Here is a 24,409-nt window from a genome sequence, read left to right as displayed (position 1 = left end):
AGGCTTTGGAGGTGCCCATGGGTGTTGGGAGTGTGTGAAGGGCCCTGCGGAGGGGGTTTCTACCTCCAGCTTCATGTATGCTTGTGTAATCTTGGTTCTCACCTTTCCTATCTCCCCACTTCCAACCTAAAGCTATTATCCAAGCCTAGTACCCACTGTCAACGTAACTTGAATTTCCCAATCTGTGACCAAGGCACTGATGTGCTTTAGGAGTGAGCCCTCTCTGGGGTGGAGGAGAGTGGGTATAAGGACTTAGGTTATCTCATTTCATGACTTGGGGCTGTTGTCTTGGTATTCTCAAGTCTTACCTTGCTTAGTACCTGATACACAGTACTTAATCATTCAGTAAACACTTCCTGAGCACCTGGTAGGTTCCAGGCATTGTGTTTGGTTCTAGGGGCACAAAGAGAGACTAAGCCCTTGGAAGGTTCAGTTTGGTTGAAAGTAACATTGCTGTGCAGAGGTGGATGCCACCTGATGGAGCTGTACCTTAGGGCACAAACACACACTAATTACTAAGGTCAGTCCCCCTGACTAAATACAACCATTTTCATCTCATGGCACAAATAAATTAGTTACTAAAGAAGAAGAGGTCAGGGCCCCCTTTTTTTTTAGTAATTAGTTTATGAGTGTGTGAGAAACAAAGGTTGAAAATCACTGCCTTAGGCATTATGTACCCAGGGTGGAAGCTTTGTTCAGGAGTCCTTGTTCACAGAAGTGGCAGGAAGTTGATGGATTAGCAGACCTGGCATCTGAAGAGCCACATCTCCCACTAAGCGCCTTTGAGCTTTACTCTGAATGTATGGGCAACTGATTTTAATGAAGTTCTTTCCTGGTGCAAGGGCTCTTAACCTGGGGTCTGAGATGGGGGTAGGAGGTCTGTGGGTTTAGATGAGAACAAATTTACATTTCCATCTCCACTAATCTCTAGATAAAAGTCAGTTTCATTAGTTATGAGCATAAGCCACAGAGACATATATGCAGTACTTGTGATTTTTGTCACCATTGTCACTTTGCATTTGTTGGGGATTTCTGTAAACATCATTTACGCTCATCACTGCTTCAGGATTACATTAGTAATTCCAGTGGGTGCTCCATCTTGTCATTTAATGCTTTAAAGCTTACAGGTTACTGTCTTTGATCCAGTAAACTTTTTAAATATTTCAGTAACTATTTCAATATCATCAGTTCTCTTTGTGAGCCTGTGTCTTTTGTCCTGCATTTTTACATGTTATTCTGAGAAAGAGACGTCATCCATAGGCTTCACTGGACAGCTAAAAGAGGACCCTGTTTTATTGAGGACAGGAAACCTAAGTACAGGCGGTGTGATGAGCAAGGACACTGAGGAGCGAAGAGGAGGGGTAGCTCTCTCTATCTGGGGGTGTCTGGGATGGCTCCTTTGAGTAATCAACTCCTGAACCAAATAAACTCTAACATTTTGATTCTTCTTTTGGCATACTTGATAGTGAAGATTATTATTAAAAGTAAGTGTGGTTGTCCGTAATTGTAATTAGGGAATGGAATTTTAATACAGAATGTAAAGTTGGCCTAGGCTGAGCTGGTTGGGGGTCAGAAAGAAAGAAGCCATTCTTCTCCACTTGGATTTAAAAACCTTATTGTACATTTGTATGGGAGGATTGTTCTGGGAGTATCAAATACCTGATACTTTAGCTGGCCTGCCCTGAGGCAGCCTTGAAGGGATGAACTGGGAGGAGATGTGGTGTGCCCTGTTCTTCTGTCTTAGAGGGTTCGGGCACACATAGGGTATGGTAATGGTCCTTCCATCCATCTTTCCTCTGGGGTGGGCAGGCAGTGCAGTGGCCGAGTGAGGACGCTTATATGGGGTAAGTGTTCTGCACATAAAGATCCTACCACTTGCAGGAGCCATGCAGCTGCCAAGTAATAGCCATAGTTTTGGTCTAGTTCCCTTCCTGTCATATTCTCAGTCCTAAGGCCTAGTTAAAGCCTTGACTCAGTCAAAGTTTCTTTCCCTTGAGGGAAATGGGGGCCCCATGCATGGGGCATAGCACTCTGACCAAGGTTTAAGGGGCAGGTATGAGACCCTGGCAGAGCCAAGAAAATATGGCAGTTACAAGTTCCAGTATAAGGGCAAAGCCACTGAGCTATGTGCCCTCCTTTGCATGAATGTAACTGGAGCATTGCAGAGGAGAGGTAGACAAGTGGTAATAAGGCAGGAAGAGCCCAATGGAGGTCATTGCAGATATTGCACAAGGTGGCCTATGGCATAAGTAAATTCTACTGCCTTGGTGAATTTTGATTTTAGCAATAGAGACAGAGACAGATAGGAAGGGAGAGAGATGAAAAGCATCAATTTGTAGTTGCAGCACTTTAGTTATTCATTGATTGCTTCTTATACCTGCCTTGACTGGGGGGCTCCAGCCAAGCCAGTGACCCTTTGCTCAAGCCAGTTACCATGGGGTCATGTCTATGATCCCACATTGAAACTGACAACCTTGGGATTTCAAACTTAGGTCCTCAGCATCCCAGGTTGATGCTCTGTCCACTGCACCACCATCCAGTCAGGAGCCTTCGTGAAAGTTTGGAGCCAGTGCATGAGTCTACTTTGGAATAATATTTGTTGTCTGGTTTAGAGAACCTCTTTTCCACAGCAGGAATCACCCCTCCTTCCTTTCTGCTTTCTTTCCTCCAGACTTGGGGCATTGTATACACCCTGAGTGCCCACTATGAGCAGGTTTTCCCAGATGCCAAGAAGACGGACGTTGTGCCTTTCAGGGAGCTTCTAACCCAGTGCAGGACAGGCATTGATCAAACAATCACCCAAATGGATCATTGGGAACTCTGGGAACGGTGGGAGGGGCTTTACGGGGACCCTAGGAAGTGCTGTTTGATCTGAATAGAACTGGGAGAGTTCTGTTTTGAGGGGACAGTTGGTGCTGCTGTCATCCAGGCTTTCTGATGCTGAGGGGTCTTCGAAATACCTGGCCTTGACTTTCCATTTTAATTTATTAAATATAAAAAGAGTTCCCTCAGGTATTGGGCAAGGAGAAGTTGGGAGACCTTTTCACTGCATTTTCACAGTATTTCCTCTGTCCTCTCAACTCTGTCCTAAAAATTTTATATGTTGTTTACATATAGTGCTGTTGTTTTCTTAAATTTATTGTTTTTTTAATTATTAATGCTATTTTAATATTTTTATTTCATCTGCATGATACTTGGTTTTATGTTATATAAAAGCAGATATTTGAGGCCTCCCTTGCTTCTTTCAGAACTGTATATGTTGTTTTTTATTTTATTTATTTTTTTGAGAGAGGAGAAGCAGCAGCTTGTAATTGTGGCACTTTAGTTGTGCATTGATTGCTTCTCACCATTTGTGTATTTTTAAGTAGCTCTTCCTACCTAGCACTGTCCAAGTTGCTTTTGTGGACACCACCTCCCCCAGGCGTCTATTAGGGATACTGGTTCCCACCCAGAAGCAATTGGGGGTGCCAGGAACCAAGTAAATGCCAGTGTTTATCCCACCCTGCCAGTCATTGCATTCTCTAAAGCCTGGGAGTGCCTGGCACTGTGACAGTGAAAGGCCGGATACTGTCACGTCAGTACCAACCTGAGTGTGAAGCTTCAAAGGAAAAACAAACCCACCATGAGAGGTGAACCCCCTTTCCCACGTGGCTGACTTCCCAGTTCCTGTAGTGGGAAATGGTGCTTCCTGAAGGCTCGGGAGCAAGTTGATCGTCTAGCTACTGGCCCAGAAGTTCTGCCGCCTGTCCTTGCTGTCCTGCCTCCCTGGTGCATTCTTCCTCCATAGAAGTTAATTCATTCCACTCACATCTGTGTGGCTGCTGCGAGCCTGCCACTTTTCTGACACATTTTCTCTACCTTGCTCAATATCTGGGGCTAGCTCCTCATTTTTCTAACCGCAGAGGTACTTCTAGAGCCCTGTGTGGGCCACATAGGCCCTCTGAATCCAGGCCTGGCACAGTGGATTTGGAGCATAGGACGGGCATCCTGTGTGTATTTTACTATGCTCAGAGGTAATGCATGTCACTAAAATATAGTGGCATGTGGTTAAAAAGATACACAGACAGAAATCTGTTCAAAAATGCCACCGTTCCCATGGGTGTCCCATGTCCTGGGAGTGTGGGATCTCAGCAGACAGCAGCTTTCTTAGTTGCTGTTTCTCATCCATTTGCAACTTTTTCCAGGCCATGTAGGAAAGTGGGCAAGGCTGCCTTCAGATAAGAAAACAAGGGCTTGATATGTTTCACTGCTGAGGGCTGGGCTTGAGGCTGTGTTGAAAGTTAATTAACTGTTCACTTGCCTCCCTCTGATTCTCGTCCTTCTAGTCACCCATGTTCGATGGCAAAGTCCCACACTGGTACCACTTCTCCTGCTTCTGGAAGGTTGGCCACTCCATCTGGCAGCCTGACATGGAGGTGGATGGGTTCTCTGAGCTCCGATGGGACGACCAGCAGAAAGTTAAGAAGACTGCGGAGGCTGGAGGAGTGACAGGTGCTTACACACCAGGGAGGCAAAGCGGGTGTGACCTCCAACCCCAGAGCTTCCAGGGATCCTTTTCCAAGAGAGCAAGGAAAAAGTTTTTCATAGCTCTCTCTGTTTCATACATGTGCATACAGAGAACAAAGTGTCCCTGTAACTTCAGCCCCACCCACCTCACTGACCTGGCTTTGTCCTATCATGGGATGTTTTATTTTTCCAGATGCTTGAAATGTGGCCTTTAACATTATTATTTTAATAAATTTTAATTTTTTAGAGCAGTTTTAGGTTCACCGCAAAATTAGGAAGTGTAAACAATTCCCATACAGCCTGACCAGGCGGTGGCACAGTGGATAGAGCGTCGGACTGGGATGCAGAGGACCCAGGTTCGAGAACCCAAGATTGCCAGCTTGAGCGTGGGCTCGTCTGGTTTGAGCGAAGCTCACCAGCTTGGACCCAAGGTTGCTGGTTTGAGCAAGGGTTACTCGGTCTGCTGTAGCACCACGGTCAAGGCACATATGAGAAAGCCATCAGTGAACAACTAAGGTGTCGCAAAGAAAAACTAATGATTGATGCTTGTCATCTCTCTCTGTTCCTGTCTATCTTTCCCTATCTATCCCTCTCTCTGACTCTCTGTCTCTGTAAAAAAAAAAATTAAAAAATTAAAAAATAATTCCCATACACCTACTGCTCCCAGGGAAGCATGGGCTTCCCCACTGTGGCATCCTCCACCAGAGTGGTACATTTGTTCCAGTCGATGAACCTGCACTAGCACATCACCCAAAGTCCATTGTTTACATTAGCATTCACTGTGGGGGTGTACATCCTGTGGCTTTGGACAAATGTGTAATGACATGTATCCATCATTATGATATCATAGGGTATTTTTCACTGCCCTAAAATTTCTGTGCTCCATCTATTCATCTTTCCTTCTCTCTTCACCTCTGGGCAACACTGATCTTTGTACAGTCTCCATAGTTTGCCTTTCCCAGAATGTCATGCAGTTGGAATCACATATTAGATAGCCTTTCCAGATTGGCCTATTTCATATTAACATGCATTTAAAGTTCCTGCATGTCTTTTTGTGGTTTGATACCTGATTTCTTTTTAGTGTTGAATAATCCATTGTCTGTATGTACCTACTGAAGGACACCTTGGTTGCTCCCAAGTCTGAGAAATTACTAATAAAGTTAGTATAAACTTCATGTGTAGGTTTTTTGTTTGTTTGATTTTCATTTTTATGAGTTTATTTGAGCCCCCTTGCATAGGTTTTTATGTGGACCTAACTTTTTAACTCATTTGGGTAAATACCAAGGAGCATGATTGCTAGATTGTATATTTATTTTTGTAAGAAGCTGCCAAACTGTCTTCCAAAATGGCTGTAGCATTTTGTGTTCCCACCAGCAATGAATGAGAGTTCCTGTTGCTAAATATCCCTGCCAGCATTTGTTGTTATCAGTGTTTGGATTTTGGCCACTCTATGTAGTGGTATCTTATTTTAGTTTGTAGTAAGGAGGCTGTTCAGATATTTTCCCCATATTTAATTGGGTTGTTTGTTTTATTGTTGAGTTTTAAGTGTTCTTTGTATATTTCAGATAACAGTCCTTGATCGTGTATCTTTTTTTTTTTTTTTTTTAAACAATTTCTCCTTTTTTTTTTTTTTAATTTTATTTATTCATTTTGGAGAGAAAGAGACAGAGAGAGAAGGGAGGGAGGAGCAGAAAGCATCAACTCCCATATGTGCCTTGACCAGGGAAGCCTAGGGCTTTGAACCGGCAACCTCAGTGTTCCAGGTCGATGCTTTTACCCACTGCGCCACCACAGGTCAGGCCATCGTGTATCTTTTTAAAAATACATTTTCCCAATCTGTAGCTTGTCTTTCTTATTCTCTTGACAGTGTCTTTCACAGAGCAGATGTTTTCAATGTTAATGAAGTTTAACTCATCAATTATTTCTTTCATGGATTGTGTCTGTTATCGTATCTAAGAAGTTATCACCATACCCAACAAGCTCATCTAGATTTTCTCATGTGTTATCATCTAGGAGTTTTACAGTTTTGTGTTTTATGTTTTAAGGCTGTAATCCATTTTGAGTTAATTTTGTGATGGATATCAAGTCTGTGTCTAGATTCTTTTTTTTTTTTTTTTTTTGCATGTGGATGTCCAAATATTCCAGTACCATTGATTGAAAAAGGGCCTGACCAGGCAGTGGCGCAGTGGATAGAGCGTCGGACTGGGATGCAGAGGACCCAGGTTCAAGACCCCGAGGTCGCCAGCTTGAGCGCAGGCTCATCTGGTTTGAGCAAAAAGCCCACCAGCTTGAATCCAAGCTGGCTCCAGCAAGGGGTTACTCAGTCTGCTGAAGGCCCACGGACAAGGCACATATGAGAGAGCAATCAGTGAACAACTAAGGTGTTGCACCCACAATGAAAAACTAATAATTGATGCTTCTCATCTCTCTCCATTCCTGTCTGTCTGTCCCTGTCTATCCCTCTCTCTGACTCACTCTCTGTCTCTGTAAAATGAAAAAAATAATTAAAAAAAAATTTTTTTTTTAAAAAGAAAGAAAAAAGAAAAGGTGTCGCTTCTCCACTGTGTTGCCTTTGCTCCTCGTGAAACATCAGTTAACTGTGTAGTGTGAGTGTATTTCTGGGCTCTTACTAGTCTCAATTTGTGTATTTTGCCAATACCACTGTCTTGATTACTGTAGCTTTTATACTAAGTCTTAAAGTCAAGTAGTGTCAGTCCTTTGACTATTCTTCCATATTTTGGCTAGCCTGTGTCTTTTTTTTGGACAGATTCAGAGGGACAGCTAGGGACAAACAGACAGGAAGGGAGAGAGATGAGAAGCATCAGTTCTTCATTGGGACGCCATAGTTGTTCAATGATTGCTTTCTCATATGTGCCTTGACCGGGGGGCTACAGCAGACCGAGTGACCCCTTGTTCAAGCCAGCAACCTTGGGCTTCAAACCAGTGACCTTTGCCAGTGACCATGGGATCTGTCTATGATCCCACGCTCAAGCCAGCAACCTCGGGGTTTCGAGCCTGTGTCCTCCGCATCCCAGTCTGACTGACGCTGTATCCACTGCACCACCACCTGGCCAGGCAGCTAGCCTGTGTCTTTTAACTCTCCATGTAAACTTAAAGGCTGAGGTGCCTTTAAATTTTGAAAAATCAATTTTTTTTACCACATTTTGAAGGAATTCTTCCAGGACCACACTCTCCTTTCCCTACTTTCCTAAACTGACCCGTTTAACCTGTTCTTATGACTCTAGGCTGTTGATGGTAACAAAGCTATGTGTGCCTGTGCTAAATTCTTTTTTCTGTCTTCCTGCCTTTTTACAACTGTCAGTGTGTTTGACCCCAGATACTTCTGATCTGCTGGATACTAAGATCAGAAACACAGCTCAGAATTGTGGGTAAAAGTAACGCTAAATTTGCCAACAGCGGATCTGGGTCTGGAGAGTGACTATCGGTTATAGCGGAAGATAGGTATAATAAAATATTTTCTTGTCCTATGGTAATTTTCCCTTTTGTGTTCAGGATACTGATGGTTATCTATCTAGAGACCTAGATATGTTATACTACATATAATTTATATATGTCAAATTATAATAATTTTATAATAAGAGTAGTTTTGCTATAACTATGTCTTTTGTAAAACTATCCTAATCATAAAGTTAAAATACTACCTACTAATTGTCCAGGAATTTTTTTATCCAAGAGCCTAACTTAATATATTTAGACATACAAAAAGTTTAAATCATCCCAGATCCTGTAATTCAAAGATAACTATCATGAAAATTTTCAGGTATCTCCTCAGAAAAAATTATTTATTCAAATACTGATTTGTGTGAGTTTTCTTTTCTGTAGAAATAGGATTCTGCCCTGTCATTTATTTATTTTTTTTATAATACCCATATAAATGGTTTCAAGTGGTATTTCATTATGGTTTCCCCCACGATTAGTGATGTTGACCTACATTTTATGTTTTACAACATTTTACAGATGAGGAACTGGGATACTGAGAGGTCAGGTAGCTGGGCCAAGATTATACTAGTAGGCACTGCCTGGACCAGGATTCAAACCCAGACTATCTTGCTTTTGAGATTAGACTTTTAACCATTTAGCTTATTACAAATGGAACTGTTGCTAATTTCCTCTACATCCTGGGCACCTATCCAGTTATTCCTTTAATTTGAAGAAGTGAATTTACTGTTTAAACTAATGAACTGTTTTAAGGCCTTGGGTGTGTGTTCCTAGTCATCCTTCAGAAAGGTTATTATGTCAGTTATATTTGTGCCAACAACATGCAACATTAGCTCATTCCTTCACTTCCACACCATCCCTAAGTATTTCATTTTGTTCCTAGTGAGATGGAATATTTTTGGTCATGTGTTTATTTGTATTACTTGTTTGTATCCTTGCCTAATTTTTCTTTTGGGTATTTGTCTTTTTCTTAATGAAATATAAAATATCTAAAATACGAATTCTTTGTCGTATGTTTTGCAAATATTTTTCCTAGTTTGACATTTTTCTTTTAGATTCATTTATTTAATGTTTTGTCACATTGAAGCTTCATCTTTGGCTAAATGTTCTTTTATGTTTTGGTATTTTAAGATCTGGAATTTAAAAAATAATATACATACAGTTATATGCACAAACTTTATACAGTTTAGTGAGTTTTGACAAATGCATACACACATCTGACATACACCCTGTCAAATTATAGAACTTTTCTGTGTGTCCCTTGTCCCCCACCACTGGGGTAACCACTTTCCTGATCTCTGGTTCATAGGTTAATATGGTATGATTTAGAATTTCAGGAAAAAAAGACAATAGTTTATAGTTCTTTCATGAGTTGCTTTCAGTCATCCTATCTGAGACTTATCCAAGTCATCTCAGATGTCACTAGTTTTTTGTTTTTAGTTTATTTATTGATTTTAAAGAGAGAGGCGACAAAAAGAAAGAAGAGGGGGGAGAAGTAGGAATCATGAACTCATACTAGTTGCTTGTTGTATATGCCTTGACCAGGGAAGGCCAGGGTTTCAAACCAGTGACTTCAGCATTCCACGTCGACATTCTATCCACTACATCACCACAGGTCAGGCAGTTAAGTTCTTTTTATATGGAGTAGTCGTCCTTTGAGTATATCACAATTTGTTTATCCATTCTCCTATTGCTGACCTTAAGTTGTTGCCAATTTGTGGCTATTACAGATACAACTACTATTAACAGTTGTGTGCAAGTCACTACATGTGCTTTCGTTTCTCTGGAGCAAAAGCTAGGAATGGAGTGGTAAATCATATGGTTGATGTATGTTGATCTTTTTTTTTTTTAATTCACTTTAGAGACGGGAGAGTGAGAGAGAGAAAGGAGGGAGGAGCAGGAAGCATCAACTCCCATAGGTGCCTTGACCAGACAAGTGCAGGGTTTTGAACTGGCAACCTCAGTGTTCCCAGGTTGACTCTTTATCCACTGCGCCACCACAGGTCAGGCTATGTTGATCATTTTTTAAAGAAACTGTCAGGCTGTTTTCAAAACAGGTCACACAATTTTACTTTCCCATCAGGAGTATATGAGACTTTTGGTTCCTTCACATCTTTTCCCTCACTTGCTCTGATCTTTTTAATTTTAGTCATACTAATAGTTGTATAGTAATAACTTGCTGTGGTTTTAAATTGCATTTGTCTTTTCATTATTGAGTTGTATGAGTTCTTAGAATATTCTAAATGCAAGTTCTAATTAGATATAAATGTGACCATCTTCTCCAAGTCAGAGGCCTGCTTTTTAGTTTATTTGCTGACATTTTCCGAAGAGCAGTAGTTTTTTATTTAATGAAATCAAACTTGTTGCCCTTTTTTTTCCCGTTTTTGGTTAGTGCTTTCCGTCTCCTAAAATCATCCCTACTCTTAGATCATGAAAATATACTCCTTTGTTTCCTCTAGAAGTTTTATAATGTTAGCTTTTATATTAGGTTTGTGATTTATCTTTTTTTCCCCATTGATTTGTGAGGAGGGAAGAGAACTCTGCATCAACTTGTTGTTCCATTTAGTTGCGCACTCATTGGTTGCTTCTCATATGTGCCCTGACTGGGGATTGAACCTGTGACCTCAGAGCACAAGGACAATGCTCTATCCATTGAGCCACCCAGCCAGGGCCTGTGATTTATCTTAAATTTGTGTTAAGTGTGAGGAAAGAGTTATCATGATTTGTTTTTGGGTTTTTTTCCTCCAATATGAATATCCTTTCATTCCTGTACCATTTGTTGAAAAGACTGGCTTCCATGTCAGAGCCAGTTGATTGCATTACTGTAGGTCTATGTCTAGTCTCTGTTTGGTTCCATTGATTTGTCTACCAATATCCCACTGTCAATTCCTATAACTCTATAGTAAATTATGAAATCATGTAGTGTAATTCCTCCAACTTTCTTCTTTTTCAACATTATTTTGGCCTTTCTAGGTCCTTTGTAATTTCTATAAATTTTGTAGTAAATTTGTCAATTTCTCCCCCAAAAACACTTGCTAGTGTTTTAATTGGCATTGTATTGCATCTATAGATCAAGTTGGGAATTGCCATTTAATAAATTGAATATTCCGGCCCATAAATGTGATCTCTTTCCATTTATTTAGTTCTTTAACTTCAGCAGTCTTATAGATTCTTGCATGTTTTATTCAATTTATCTCAAATTCTTCTGTGTATTTTAATGGTATTTAATAATAATGTGCTTTAATTTCTTTTTCTACTATGTTTATTGCTGGTATATAGAAATGTCTTTTATATTGACCTTGTACCCTGCAGACTTGCAAAATTCACTTAATCAAACTAGTAGCTTTTTTGGCCATCCTGTATATACAATCATGTCATTTACAAACAGAGATGGCTTTACTTGTTCTTTTTTAAACTTATACCTTTTATTTTTTGCCATAATGCACTTACTTGAACCTCAAATACAATGTCAGATATAAGTGGTAAGAGAAGACAGCTTTATCTTAAATCCTGATTATAGGAGAAGCACTCAGCCTTGGAACTTATCTTTCTATCAGAAAAAAGTTCAGTTTTTGTCCCAAAACCTTGGCTGTTTATCCTTTTGCTTGAACAAGTTTGATTCAGCCTTTCCCACTAGTTGAAAATGCCACCCATACCGTATACTATCTTAAATATAGATGTGTCCATATCAGGATACTTCCTTTAATTCACTGTTTAACTTTGATAAAAAATAAGTACTTTCCATAGTGAGGGAGGGGGCTCCAGAGGAAGTAGAGAGGGGTGTAAGGTGAGACAACCAGCTAACATTGTGCTATTTCCAAGAGCCTGTCTGAGAAAGATTTTTATTTCATTGCCATAACAGAACTCTGTTAACCAACCACAATGATTATGAATGCTGTAGATGAAATGGACCAACTGTAATCATCCAGAACACAAACTGTCCCAGCAGAAGAACTCCAGGGAGGGGCGAGGGAGGACAGGAACACTAGAGCTACACTGAGCTGTTGAGATGAACATTGCTGTGTTTGATTCTTTAGGCAAAGGCCAAGACGGAGCTGGTAGCAAGATGGAGAAGACACTGGGTGACTTTGCGGCAGAGTATGCCAAATCCAACAGAAGCACGTGCAAGGGCTGCATGGAGAAGATACTTAAGGTTAGAGCTTAGGAGTTCACATGCCTGACTCTGGGTTTCTTACTTTGGATGCTGTTGACGATCTCAAAAGAAGAAAAATTGGGGCTTTAAGTGCTAGCTCAATACTAGTAGTTAAAAATGAAGTGAAGAGCCTGACCTGTTGTGGCGCAATGGATAAAGTGTCAACCTTAAATGCTGAGGTTGCCAGTTCAAAACCCTAGGCTTGCCTGGTCAAGGCACTTATGGGAGTTGATGCTTTCTGCTCCTCCCCCCTTCTCTCTCTCTCTCTCTCTCTCTCTCTCTCTCTCGTCTCTAAAATGAATAAAAATTAATAATAAAATTGAGTGAAGATTCTAATAGAGATAGGTAACAATGACTTTTCTTCCAGTCAGGTCTAGCCCTATTTATTCACAGTCCAATCCTCAAGTCTGTAACTGCATCCACTCTTAGGAGTCTGGGGGTGGAGGGAGGGAGTTTGTTTGGAAATCATTTATATGAGGGGTCTCTTCTGGGCTCAGCAGTGGGTGGAAGAAGGCTATTGGTCTGTGTGTTTTGTGGGATTAAGTTTAAGGAGTGGGTTTGTTCCCTGGTGTAAGCCTCCGGTTTCTTCTACTTCGTTGAAGGAACTTCATTAGCCATCCTTTCCTACCAGTTGTCGTCCCTGAAGACAGACAGCCAGTTGGGTGGAATGGACACTAAGTAGTAGGAGGACAAGTGGAAGGACAGGCCTGTGCCCTCCAGCCTCATCTCCACTTCTCTGATGTAACGTAAATATTCTATTTGATTACTTTAAAGTTCCTGCCTCCTCTGAGTATAGTATCAGAAATTGGAGGTGGGCCTGGGGAATTAGGAAAATCATGACATTGCTAGATCTTCAGCGACCTTCAACCACTACAAATTTGAGAAAAAGTTTAGGTTCCTGGGGGAATAGCAGAAGCTGTGTGCTGTAGAGTGTTGCTTGGTCTGAAATAGAGCTTTAAGTAGTATCTGCACCCCTTGTGCTGAGTTGTCCAGGTCTGGGGCTCACAGGTATGGGTCGCTCCTGGGAATGTCCGGCCTGGAACTGTGAACCTGGGCAGGATGGCAGGACTAGGTTTGACATAAAAGAGGGGGCAGGGCACAGAAACTCCCTCTGGGACTGAGGCCCTGCCCCGGCCTACTGTATTAGGTGTTCCTATCCCTGTTCTGTTCTGTTCTGCAGAACATCCCCAGGAAAATGTATGTCAGCTGGGATCATTGGAGATTTTACTCCCAGCCATGTGTCTTCAGTTTAATTCTAGTAAATTCATAAAAATTAAAAATAAATAAATTAAAATTTGTGTCAACCCTTGGTCACTGATGCCAATTCCATGCCAACAGGAATTCCCAATTTGGGGTGTGGTGAAGAAGGAAACTTTGTTCAGTGCAAACAGCTCAGTGGGATACAGCACAGCTGGGAACACAGCAGTAAAGCCAGGGAAGTGCAGTCCATCTTCAGTGGTCTCTGGGCTGGAGGGGAGCCTGGCTCACATGGCCAGAAATCCCTGCCTCTGGTTTAAGGACTCCTCAATTTTCAGTTTGATTAGTCCAAAAGTCACTGTCTTAATAGAGCTGCTCTGATTGGTCAGAGCTGTGCAGCTCTGATTGGATGGGGAGAGCCTTAGTCCTATTGATTAAAACAGGATCCCAGGAACACCTTTGTAAGGGCTGACTCAGGTGGCGGACACTGTAGACTGGCAGTTAGTTTGGTGCAGGCTTCTCACTGAAGTGCAGTTTGCATGAGAGGCCTCTCTGTAGCAAAAACTGGTAGGCTGTTCGTAGGGGGGTCGGTTTGGTTTGGTGGAGTTTTTTTTTTAGTTGAACAAAAGTTTAAATGATTAATAGATACCTAATTGTATGTTTTTAAATGAAATCCTGTATATAGTTATATTCATAAAAACAAGTACACTAATCAAAAGCTGTACAATATTAACAGTGAATCCAAATACAAATATATTCCTCTGTAGTTCATGTTTCATTGAGCATCAAAAACCACCAAACTTTTATTAGTCATTTGTCTATACATTATTTTATATCCACATTCTCTGCATCTGATTGGATCCCTGGATTTTATTTCATTTTCTCCACAGATATGTATAACTGGTTACTTCTTTGGGGGTTGAACATCCTTCTAGGTGTCCATTGTGTATTCCCTTGTAGCACCAAGAAACTCTTTGCTCGTACTTCCTTCCAAACCTGGGTTTTTTTTGTTTTGTTTTGTTTTTGAGCCCCGTTAGCTATAGTAAGTATCTTTATTTTTAGAAATTAAATTTAATAGGGTGATATTGATCAATAAGAGTACATAGGTTTCAGATAAACATTTCTTATAGCATTTGAACTGTTGGTTGTGTTGTGTACCCATCACCCAAAGTGGGTGTCTGCTTTGTCAGGGTTCACAGTTGTCACTTCCTTGACTTGCCCAGGCAGGTAGGTAGGTAGCTAGTTGAAGTTGAGCCCATTTAAAATGGGGATGCTGGGGCTTGAGGGTAATAACACAATCCCTGATGGCATAAAAGAGCCCAGACCTTCCAGCAGTCCTTGTGTCACCCTTGGGGTGGACCTGAGGCCCCTTGCTGGCTGGAGCACAGGCTGGTTCGGATGCCCTGGGCCCTAATGTGTCACTGTCACCATCCTTTCTTATCTGTCAGTATCACGTATGGTATCTCCTCTAGGGTGAGGTGCGCCTGTCCAAGAAGATGCTGGACCCGGAGAAGCCCCAGCTGGGCATGATTGACCGCTGGTACCACCCACACTGCTTCGTTCAGAACAGGGAGGAGCTGGGCTTCCGCCCTGAGTACAGTGCAAGCCAGCTCAAGGGTTTCAGCCTGCTTACTCCCGAGGACAAGGAAGACCTGAAGAGACAGCTCCCGGGCGTCAAAAGCAAAGGGTGGGTGGAGGCCCAGAGACCCCACAGATACCGTGCCACTCCTGTGCTTCCCCTTTGCTGACTTGAGAAAGCCAGGGAGGCAGACAGAGGGACAGGGACAGCTGAGCTCTGCCCTTTCCCCCAGCTGTGATAGTGGAGGACTGCAGGGTGCTTCTGGTAGTCTGACCTTGTGGCCCTGCATGACCCACTCACTTTCCATCTGCATGGCCTTCTCCTGGGTAGACATGTACCTTTGTGTCTGGTGTCTCTGAGAAATAGTGCTAGGAGAATTCTGACGTTTTTTAAATGGGGTGGAAGGAGGCAGTTGGTAAGATATTCCCTGGCTTAGAGTTTAGAATGGTATGGATTTTATATGGTGCTAACATTTAGAATGAGAAGACCTACCAGTGACTTATGTTAAGTCCATGGGAACTTCTTATTCTTTCTGTGTTTTTTTCTGCTATTCCTTCACCCCATGTCTAGGGTTGCTTGGTAACAAACACACCAGGGCCATGGTGTGCATAGTGCTCCTGGAACAGTGACTGTGCACCATATTAGGATCAGGGTGACTCTTAACATCATCAAGCAGATGTTTTAGTCCATAGCGCACAAGTTTATCGCACAGCATGTATGGCTCAGGAATCAGTGAAAACCAGGAAATCAGGCCCATGGATTAAATCCTCAGGGCACTGCAGCATGCAATGTAGGTGTGGTATGCCTAAGCTCACGTGTATGCCACAACCACCACCAGAATGGTAGAACACTTTCGGCATGCCAGGTACTATGGGATATTTCATTTAATCATCACCACAGTCCTATAGGCTAGATGATATTTTTTTCCCTCTAGACAAGGATGACACTGCTGAACCTGGTCAGCAATATTTGCAGACCCCCTGAGGCAGGCTGATGAGCACTTGCTTGGGCTTGTAATAGCAGTGCAGCCTCACCTCAAGACAGCCTCTGGGCCTTTGGAGCAGCCCTGTGTTCTAGATTGCAAGCTCAGCCACGGGTTTACTTTTAGCACTGTCCCTACCCAGGAACCGTCTAGGCTGTCTTGTTAGTGTCAAGAGGTACATGGTGTTTTTGATATCAGTTGTAACTGAACCCTGGATCCTGTCCTGGGTGGTTCTGAGGCTCTGGAACAACCCTGAGCGCCCTCGTGGCAGCAGAGTGTTCTGATGTGAATGGAGCCAGTGCAGACACTGCCTGAGCCAACAGTGGGCATGGCCTGCAGGGAAGACCTGAGATAAGGGGACACTGCAGCACCCATGTCACTGGGTTCCTAAGATTTTGTGGCTCTGGTTCTTTTTCTCATATCCTGCATCTCTTTCAGAAAGAGAAAAGGCGATGAGGTAGATGGAATGGACCAAGTGCCCAAGAAGAAATCTAAAAAAGATAAAGACAAGGATAGTAAACTCGAAAAGGCCCTCAAGGTGAGTTCTGAGCTGTGTGTATCCCTTCACCCTTCTGTCTCAGTTCTGTTTCCTCATTCTGAGAAGAAAGTTCAGGGAGGTGTGTCCCACTTACCAAACCTTTAGGAATTCCCAGATTGATGGCTGTTATTAAAAAGCATGGCTCTTGCCTGACTAGGCAGTGGCGCAGTGGATAGAGCGTAGGACTGGGATGCGTAGGACCCAGGTTCGAGACCCCAAGGTCGCCAGCTTAAGTGCGGGTTCATCTGGTTTGAGCAAAGCTCACCAGCTTGGACCCAAGGTCGCTGGCTCCAGCAAGGGGTTACTCGGTCTGCTGTAGCCCCATGGTCAAGGCACATATGAGAAAGCAATCAGTGAACAAGTAAGGTGTTGCAATGAAAAACTGATGATTGATGCTTGTCATCTCTCTCTGTTCCTGTCTGTCTGTCCCTATCTATCCCTCTCTCTGACTCTCTCTCTCTCTGTCTCTGTATGTATAAATAAATAAATAAATAAATAAATAAATAAATAAAAGCATGACTCTTTCCCGAGGTCATTTTTTCTTTCCTCCCAAAGAAATTGTTATTTGAAGGATAACCCACACTAGGCTCCAGGTGCCAGACCAGCAGCCAGGCTCCAATAGGAGCTGAGAGGCCAGTCCCCAGTCACGGGCCTCACACTGATGTGCTAACTCCCTGCTTCAGCCACACAGTTCATCCCTGTGCTCCCTGGACCTGTAGGGCCGCTTGCAAATATTGGAAACCAAATACTGAATTTAAGGGTACCAAAGGTTCTTAGCATGGATGAATGCCTTGAAGGGACAAAATTGGTTTTTTGGGGGGTTTTTTAATGAAGATCTCTTGTATAAAACAACAAAAAAGGGACTATAATATAATGAAAGAAAACTACCTGTTAGACCGTTATTGACCAGAGATTTATCACTGTGTTGGTTACACGTGCATTGAAGCAAAGTACAAATGACTAATCAGGAAATACTAAGTGTTTGGGGGAACTATGGGAGAACATTTCGTCTCTTTTGGGAACTTGATTTCCATGAGCCAACTGCTTGGCTCTCTTAGGTACGTGTTCAGTTTTTGTCAGTGGTATAAAAATTAGAAGCAGTTTTTGTTTTTGTTCCAGTTGTTTGATAGGGATGACAAAGTTGGTGATGGCCCTTTGTAAAAATGTGTCTGTTTCAGTCTAATCTGAAACAGTAGAGCTGTAGAGCTGTGGTGCTGTTTTGTTCTGAGGCAGTAGGTGTTTTCACATCCCCCTACACACTCAGATTCATGGAGAACAGCCACGCCCACCTCTCTTAGGAACCAGCTATTGGGCCCATAAACCTGGGGGCTTCTGGGCTCTTTCTGGTCTCACTTGGGTTTGTTTCTGAGGGGGTGATTCAGGGGCTCCTGGTTCCTGACCTGCAGCACTCCCCATGTCGCTCAGTGGTCTCCCGACCTACCACAGTGTTCTCTGTGAGACGCCCTCTGGGGTGACTGGCATCCACAGGAGCAGGGTTGGGAGCACACTGCCCTGTTGACAAGACCCGATTTTGAAGGGCAGTTCAGCTAAGCATGTGGTTGGAGACAAGCAAGACTGGTGGGATCTCCTCCAGTTGTTGGGTTTTTTCTTTGCCAAGAGCTGGTCTCTTAGCGGCTGGGTCTTGTTTATAGGCCCAGAACGAGCTGATCTGGAACATCAAGGACGAGCTCAAGAAAGTGTGTTCGATGAATGACCTGAAAGAGCTGCTCATCTTCAACAAGCAGCAAGTGCCCTCCGGGGAGTCCGCGGTGAGCTGCCTTTGTGTTAAGTGAGACGTGTGTGAGGCAGCCAGGTCACTGTGGAGTGACTGTCCTCTTGGACTATGAGAGGCCTTCCGATTGAACACCTGCTGGTATTAATTGGGAGGAGTGACAGTTCCATAGTTGTGTTGCATGGTCATTACCATCGTGGTCACCATTTCCCAGGGGCAGGAAGGGGCGGCTCCCCCAGGTCATTCCTGACATCTTTTACAAGGTAGCCCTTAGTTTAGAATTTTGGTTAGGACTGAGGTGGGCCTTACATGTGCCTTGTGTATTCATGCCACACTGCCTGAGGAGCTCTCTCTACTGCCTTCTGCGGCTCTGCCCACAGGCTGTGAGGTCTACAGAGGGGTAGAGACTGCCTCGTGAGACCAGTGTCCCCCACAGGCCCTGCCCAGCCCTCTCTCTGGAGGAAGAGTTGGCCCTATTCCTTGTGCAGAAGCTGTAGGTGTTCTGCCTCTCCCTTTATTTCTAAATCACTAAGGGAAGCAGGAATATGCCTCAAATTGAAATACCATAATCTAAGCTACACCTGTAAACCAGCTGGCCAGAGGGGTGTTTAGCAAACCTCAGGGCGAGCCCTCTCTTTTGTGTCAGTGAAATCTGCAGATTCTTCATCTCACATTGGTAACGTTATTTTTGGTCGCCATTCCTTTTCTCTCATATGTTTCTTTACTGGCTCCAGATCTTGGACCGTGTAGCTGATGGCTTAGTGTTTGGTTCCCTCCTTCCCTGCGAGGATTGTTCAGGCCAGCTGGTCTTCAAGAGTGATGCATATTACTGTACTGGGGACATCACTGCCTGGACCAAGTGTATGGTTAAGACACAGACACCCAAGCGGAAGGAGTGGGTGACCCCAAAGGTAAGAGGCATGGATGCTGGGATCTGTTGCCAGAAAACCATGATCCCCTCACTCTAGGTCACCATGACTGCAGGGCAGTGTTCCTTCGACGTCTTCACAGCTGGGCTGTCCTCTTAATCGGAATATGGAATTAAATTATTGGTTCCATCATTTAATAACTACACAAATGTGGACCAAAGCTTTTCTAACTGGAGCACATGTTTGTTCAGTTGGTTGCAAAGACTTTGCTTCTGTTCATCAAGTGCTTACTCTGCCAGGCACTGTTCTAAGCACAAGGATCATAATGGTGAGCAAATGGATAATTCCTGCCTTTACAATAGAAGAGTTTTTCTTTTTTTTTTGTCTTCTTTTTTTTTTTTTGTCTTCTTTTTTAAGCCGGAAATGGGGAGAGACAGTCAGACAGACTCCCGCATGCGCCTGACCGGGATCCACCCGGCATGCCCACCAGGGGGCGATGCTCTGCCCCTCCGGGGCGTCACTCTGTTGCGACCAGAGCCACTCCAGCGCCTGGGGCAGAGGCCAAGGAGCCATCCCCAGCGCCCAGGCCATCCTTGCTCCAGTGGAGCCTCGGCTGCGGGAGGGGAAGAGAGAGACAGAGAGGAAGGAGAGGGGGAAGGGTGGAGAAGCAGATGGGCGCCTCTCCTGTGTGCCCTGGCCGGGAACCGAACCCGGGACTCCCGCACGCCAGGCCGACACTCTACCACTGAGCCAACAGGCCAGGGCCTAGAAGAGTTTTTCTTAAGGATACTTCCTTGCCTTAGTATTAGAGGGGGAGCTGGGTCCATGCTCAGATATCTCCTGTTGTTTATCTCTTTTATAATGGAACTATATATTGAATTTTTAGGTGCAAAGCCTCAATTTAGGAACCTCATTTGGAACTGTTTTGGTAGGGGGCTGACACTGTCTCTGGGGACGAGTCTGTTGGAAGGACTGCACCTGTGTCCTGAAACTCAGCCTGATGTGGCACCCAGCTGCCTGGGCAGAGTTGCAGCTGCCACTAGCTAGGATTTGGGGTTTGATCTCCATCAAGTTATCTCCCCCTGTACTTACTTCTGGGGACGAGCATTTCAAACAGTGGCATATAGTAACATTCAGTAATTGTTACTTGAATGCCCCATTGGCACCACTCGGCTCAGCACCTAGAACAGAACTTCATTGATCCACTGGTCCTCCTGCCCTGGCTCATTCATTTTCTAACTCCTCTGTTCACTGCCATAAATACACTCTAGTCTTTTCTCTATACTTTTTTTTTTTTCAAATTTTAAGAGAAAGTTTCAAAGGTACTAGAAGTGAGCCAGCTGGGTGTAGGCTCAGGAAACAAGTCACAGAAGCAGAATGGCCGTTGGAGCTCAGGAGAAGGGAAAGGCAGAGGTAACACATCCGGGTGGAAGAAGAGAGGGAAGGGAAAGGTAAAGGCGTACTTGCAAGAGGGAGAGTATGCTGTAGTTTTTATTGAGTCATCACTCTAAACAAATTTGGCCTTACCACTTCCTCCCTTTTAATATCTTACAGTGATTTTCTAGTTCCTGTAGAAATATTTCCCCAGTTTTTCTGCATATGCCAATGTTACAAACCCTTTTGTGGAATTTTTGTCCCTTCTATCTTTGAGAAAATAATAAGATAGTAAATAATATGAGCTACTTTTTACTTTGGAACTTAGCTCCTGTATTAAAAGCATATATGTGAAGGCATATATCTGGTTTTTATTCAAGGTTGAACTTCTTTCTCAAGGGCAGAAACTATCTTTCTAACTTCACTGTGGTATGGGGCACATGTTAGGAGTTCAGCCTGTGTTGGAAATGAGTCGGTTACCTTTTCATACAGCAGGCATTTAACGAACATGGATACAGCAAGGGGGCTTGTTTCTTGATTGGATGAAGACTTAGGTGCATAGGAGTGGTGGCATTTCCTGAACTGCATGGACAGTAGCCCCCTTTGTTCATGGGGTATAGCCCCGGCGAATGCCTTAAACCGCAGACAGTACCAAACCCTATAATGTTAAGTAAAGTAGGACTTAAACTCGGCAGTATTGTGACATTCGATTGATAATTGAAATGGCTGTTAAGTGACCAGTGGGCAGGTAGCATATAGAGTGTAGAGACACTGGACAAAGGGATGATTCACGTCCCTGGGAGGATGGCATGAGATTTCACCACACTGCTCAGTGGCATGCACCGTAAAACTTAGCAATTGTTTATTTCTGGAATTTTTTATTTCATCTTTCTGGTCCCAGTTTGACTACAAGTAAATGAAACCTCAGAAATATGTGCCATATCTGTAATAATACTGCACTAATACTAGAAACCTTGTGTTTTCTTATGTTACTCTTTATTACAAAAAGAAAGATTCCTTAGTGTGAACAAGAGAAATTGTCTTTGCTCTATCAGGTAGTTATTTCAAGGAAGAACTGGTTTCTTAACTGGAACTTAAATTCTTTAGGAATTCCGAGAAATCTCTTACTTCAAGAAATTGAAGATCAAAAAGCAGGATCGTATATTCCCTCCTGAGACCAGTGCCCCAGTGGCAGCAGCAGCACCGCCCACCACAGCCTCAGAGCCCGCCACTGTGAACTCCTGTGCCCCGTCAGGTAGAGCCCCGGTGCTGGCCAGGGCAGGGTGGGGCACAAGGTGGGCTGGGGCTGTCCTTTGGGGAACAAGATACCTTCTGAGTTTGCTGTTGCTGATCCTGTGAGGACATCCTGTCTCACTTCCTGCAGCAGAGAGAGGGTGGGGAGGGACACTCCTGGAAGGCCAGGTAGATGGCCTTGCCTGGCATGGCATTCACTGTACTACCTAACTGTGCCACAGACCATCTCCCCTGCCTCTGGCCAGCCTGCACCCATCAGGCACCCTGAACCTGATGCCATACTGGGGCTCTGGCATACAGAGACCTTCTGTATGTAATAGCATCGGCAGAGGAAGTGACTGGTCAATATTAGTGGGAAATAGTCCACACCAGCAAAGACAGTGAGATCAGTTTGTGTTTTTGTCAGGACATGTGGAAGACCTGCAGGACTTTTCCCTGTGGACCTCTTGTTCTAGGAGTATGTCGCCTGAACTGCATTCCCACCAGCCAGAGATTAGTACACCTCTATCCGCGTTTTCTGGCCTGGATCGAGTTTTAATGCTGGATGCTTCAAAGGCTAGGGTCTTCTTTTTGCCTGGAATCAGCGGTCTCAGCTCATAGTGATCAGAGCTTTGAGTGACTATCATGAACAAGTTAATTTTTTTAATAGGGTTAATTACTAAGTATTGCATAAAATATTGCAGTCTATTATTTTATGTGAAATGAGAGAATAATAAGGAAAGTAATAGGCAGTTCACGTGACCTACCTCTCTGCTTTCCATCCACTGCCAGCCTCCTGATCCCTGGTCATCAGTCCCCAAATACAGCTTTTCTGTGCCCAGGGATGGATGCAGGTCCTCAGATGGCACTCTGCTGCCCTGTCCTCTGCTTTCTTTTCCACTAGCCTTTACTTTTGTTTTCATAGACTTCCCTTGGGAGGAGCTGATGAAAGAGGGTGCAGAGGCTGTCAGGGGTCCTGCTCCTCCCCCTTTCTTGGGGCACAGCCCTGCCTCACAATTCTGTCTCCCATCCCAGATAAGCCATTGTCCAACATGAAGATCCTGACTCTTGGGAAACTCTCTCGGAACAAGGATGAAGTGAAGGCCATGGTTGAGAGACTCGGGGGGAAGTTGACAGGGACAGTCAACAAGGCCTCCTTGTGCATCAGCACCAAAAGTGAGTCAAAGCATATTTGCAGATCTGAGGTCATGCTCTGTGTCTCTTGCGATTGTGATGAGGGCTAAATGCGACGAAGTGTTTACCATGATGTCTCAGACAGCACCAGTGCTTTGGTCCTAGAGGAAGGGTGGCCAGCATGTGTGCCAGCACTGCTGCTGCTGCTGCTGCTCTGCACTGGAGCGTGGTCACATGACTTCTGTTCCCCACTAAAGACCGTAGGCTACTATTCTCATCACCCAGCGATCTGCCACAGGGTGTTGATGGGTTTGCTGCCAAAACAAAAGTTCACAACTTAAACACATTTGGGAAGTGCAGTTAAACAAAGGTAAATAGGTTTCTTTTAAATTTTTCTAATGATTTGAAAGGGGAGGAAAGCAGAGAGAAGCTTCAACTAGTTCCACTTAGTTCCATTTAGTGTGTGCTCTTTGGTTGCTTCTCGTATCTGCCCCAACGGGAATCTAACCCACAGCCTTGGCATGCTGGGACAATGCTCTATCTATTGAGCCACCCAGCCAGGGCCATAGGTGTCTTTGCAGCTGTATTACACTGATGACTATTGCAATAAGTCTCCAAGACCAGAGAGGTAGAATACAGCATTTTACAAACTTACTTGACTTCAGCTCCTTTCTCTATGGAATGTCTGTTAACAGCTCATTCTGTAAAATGGTCTTGAGAAGGTGGCATTAGCTCATCCTGCCTTAGCAAAAGGGGAGTGTTGCTGGTAAGAGACAGTTGTGGAAGTATCCTAAGAACACGAGATTTAAAAGGAAGGAGAGCAGCAGGTTTGGAAGTAATCAGTAAATATGACTAGTAATTTGAAATTTAAGATTAGTTTTAAACTTATTATTTAGCTTTTCTTTTTCCCCCCTCCTGATTTGAACAGAGGAGGTGGAAAAGATGAATAAAAAGATGGAAGAGGTGAAAGAGGGCAACGTTCGAGTTGTGTCTGAGGATTTCCTGCAGGACATCACTGCCTCAACCAAGAGCCTTCAGGAGGTGGTTTCAGCCCACATCCTGTCCCCCTGGGGTGCTGAGGTGAAGGCAGAGCCTGTTGAAGTTGTGGCCCCTAAAGGAAAGTCGGGGTCTGCAGTCTCTAAAAAGAGCAAGGGCCCTGTCAAGGAGGAAGGTGAGGCCTTGAGCTACCATCCCTGGGGACCAGAGCTAGCAGTGCCAGCGGCTCCATTCTGCCGTGGGTCCCAGCCTGTGCCATGTCTGCCTGTGCAGAGCCTCTCCCTTTGTGCCCCTGAAATGGCCGCGGCGGGGGAGGGCACACAGGCGCCATGTTGGCATCTGATGCAAGTGAAAAGGACTCCTTTCCCTTGCCTTCCAGCTTCCCCTTTTTAATTTAACATTCATATTGCTCTGTCCCCCTTCAAGGAGTCAACAAATCTGAAAAGAGAATGAAATTAACTCTTAAAGGAGGAGCTGCTGTTGATCCTGACTCTGGTAAGCAGATGGGAATGATGTGAGCAGCATGGGCCCACCTGTGCCCTTGTGCCTCCTCACAGGCCCCACCCCCCTATTTTGTCCTGAGAACACATGCATCTTGTGGGGGACCTTCCAGAGTGGTGTTGGGGTGCCCAAGCAGGCGCAGACCCTGCGCCAGCA

General features: G+C 44.0%; 1 protein-coding gene across 1 annotated transcript in view; it reads left to right on the top strand.

Moving 5' to 3' along the window:
• Positions 1–24,409, top strand: part of PARP1 (poly(ADP-ribose) polymerase 1) — a 44,278-nt gene that overhangs the window by 1,792 nt on the left and 18,077 nt on the right. Inside the window, exons 2-11 of the mRNA XM_066381405.1 lie at positions 4,326–4,491; positions 12,003–12,118; positions 14,788–15,002; positions 16,315–16,414; positions 18,067–18,183; positions 18,881–19,057; positions 21,497–21,644; positions 22,658–22,798; positions 23,685–23,927; positions 24,179–24,247. Coding sequence (XP_066237502.1) covers positions 4,326–4,491; positions 12,003–12,118; positions 14,788–15,002; positions 16,315–16,414; positions 18,067–18,183; positions 18,881–19,057; positions 21,497–21,644; positions 22,658–22,798; positions 23,685–23,927; positions 24,179–24,247 — 1,492 coding nt within the window. The remainder of the gene's footprint in view (positions 1–4,325; positions 4,492–12,002; positions 12,119–14,787; positions 15,003–16,314; positions 16,415–18,066; positions 18,184–18,880; positions 19,058–21,496; positions 21,645–22,657; positions 22,799–23,684; positions 23,928–24,178; positions 24,248–24,409) is intronic.

The sequence above is a fragment of the Saccopteryx leptura genome, chromosome 1 (genome assembly GCF_036850995.1).
Source record: "Saccopteryx leptura isolate mSacLep1 chromosome 1, mSacLep1_pri_phased_curated, whole genome shotgun sequence".
Lineage (NCBI taxonomy): Eukaryota > Metazoa > Chordata > Mammalia > Chiroptera > Emballonuridae > Saccopteryx > Saccopteryx leptura.
This window is presented reverse-complemented; position numbering and strand designations above follow the sequence as displayed.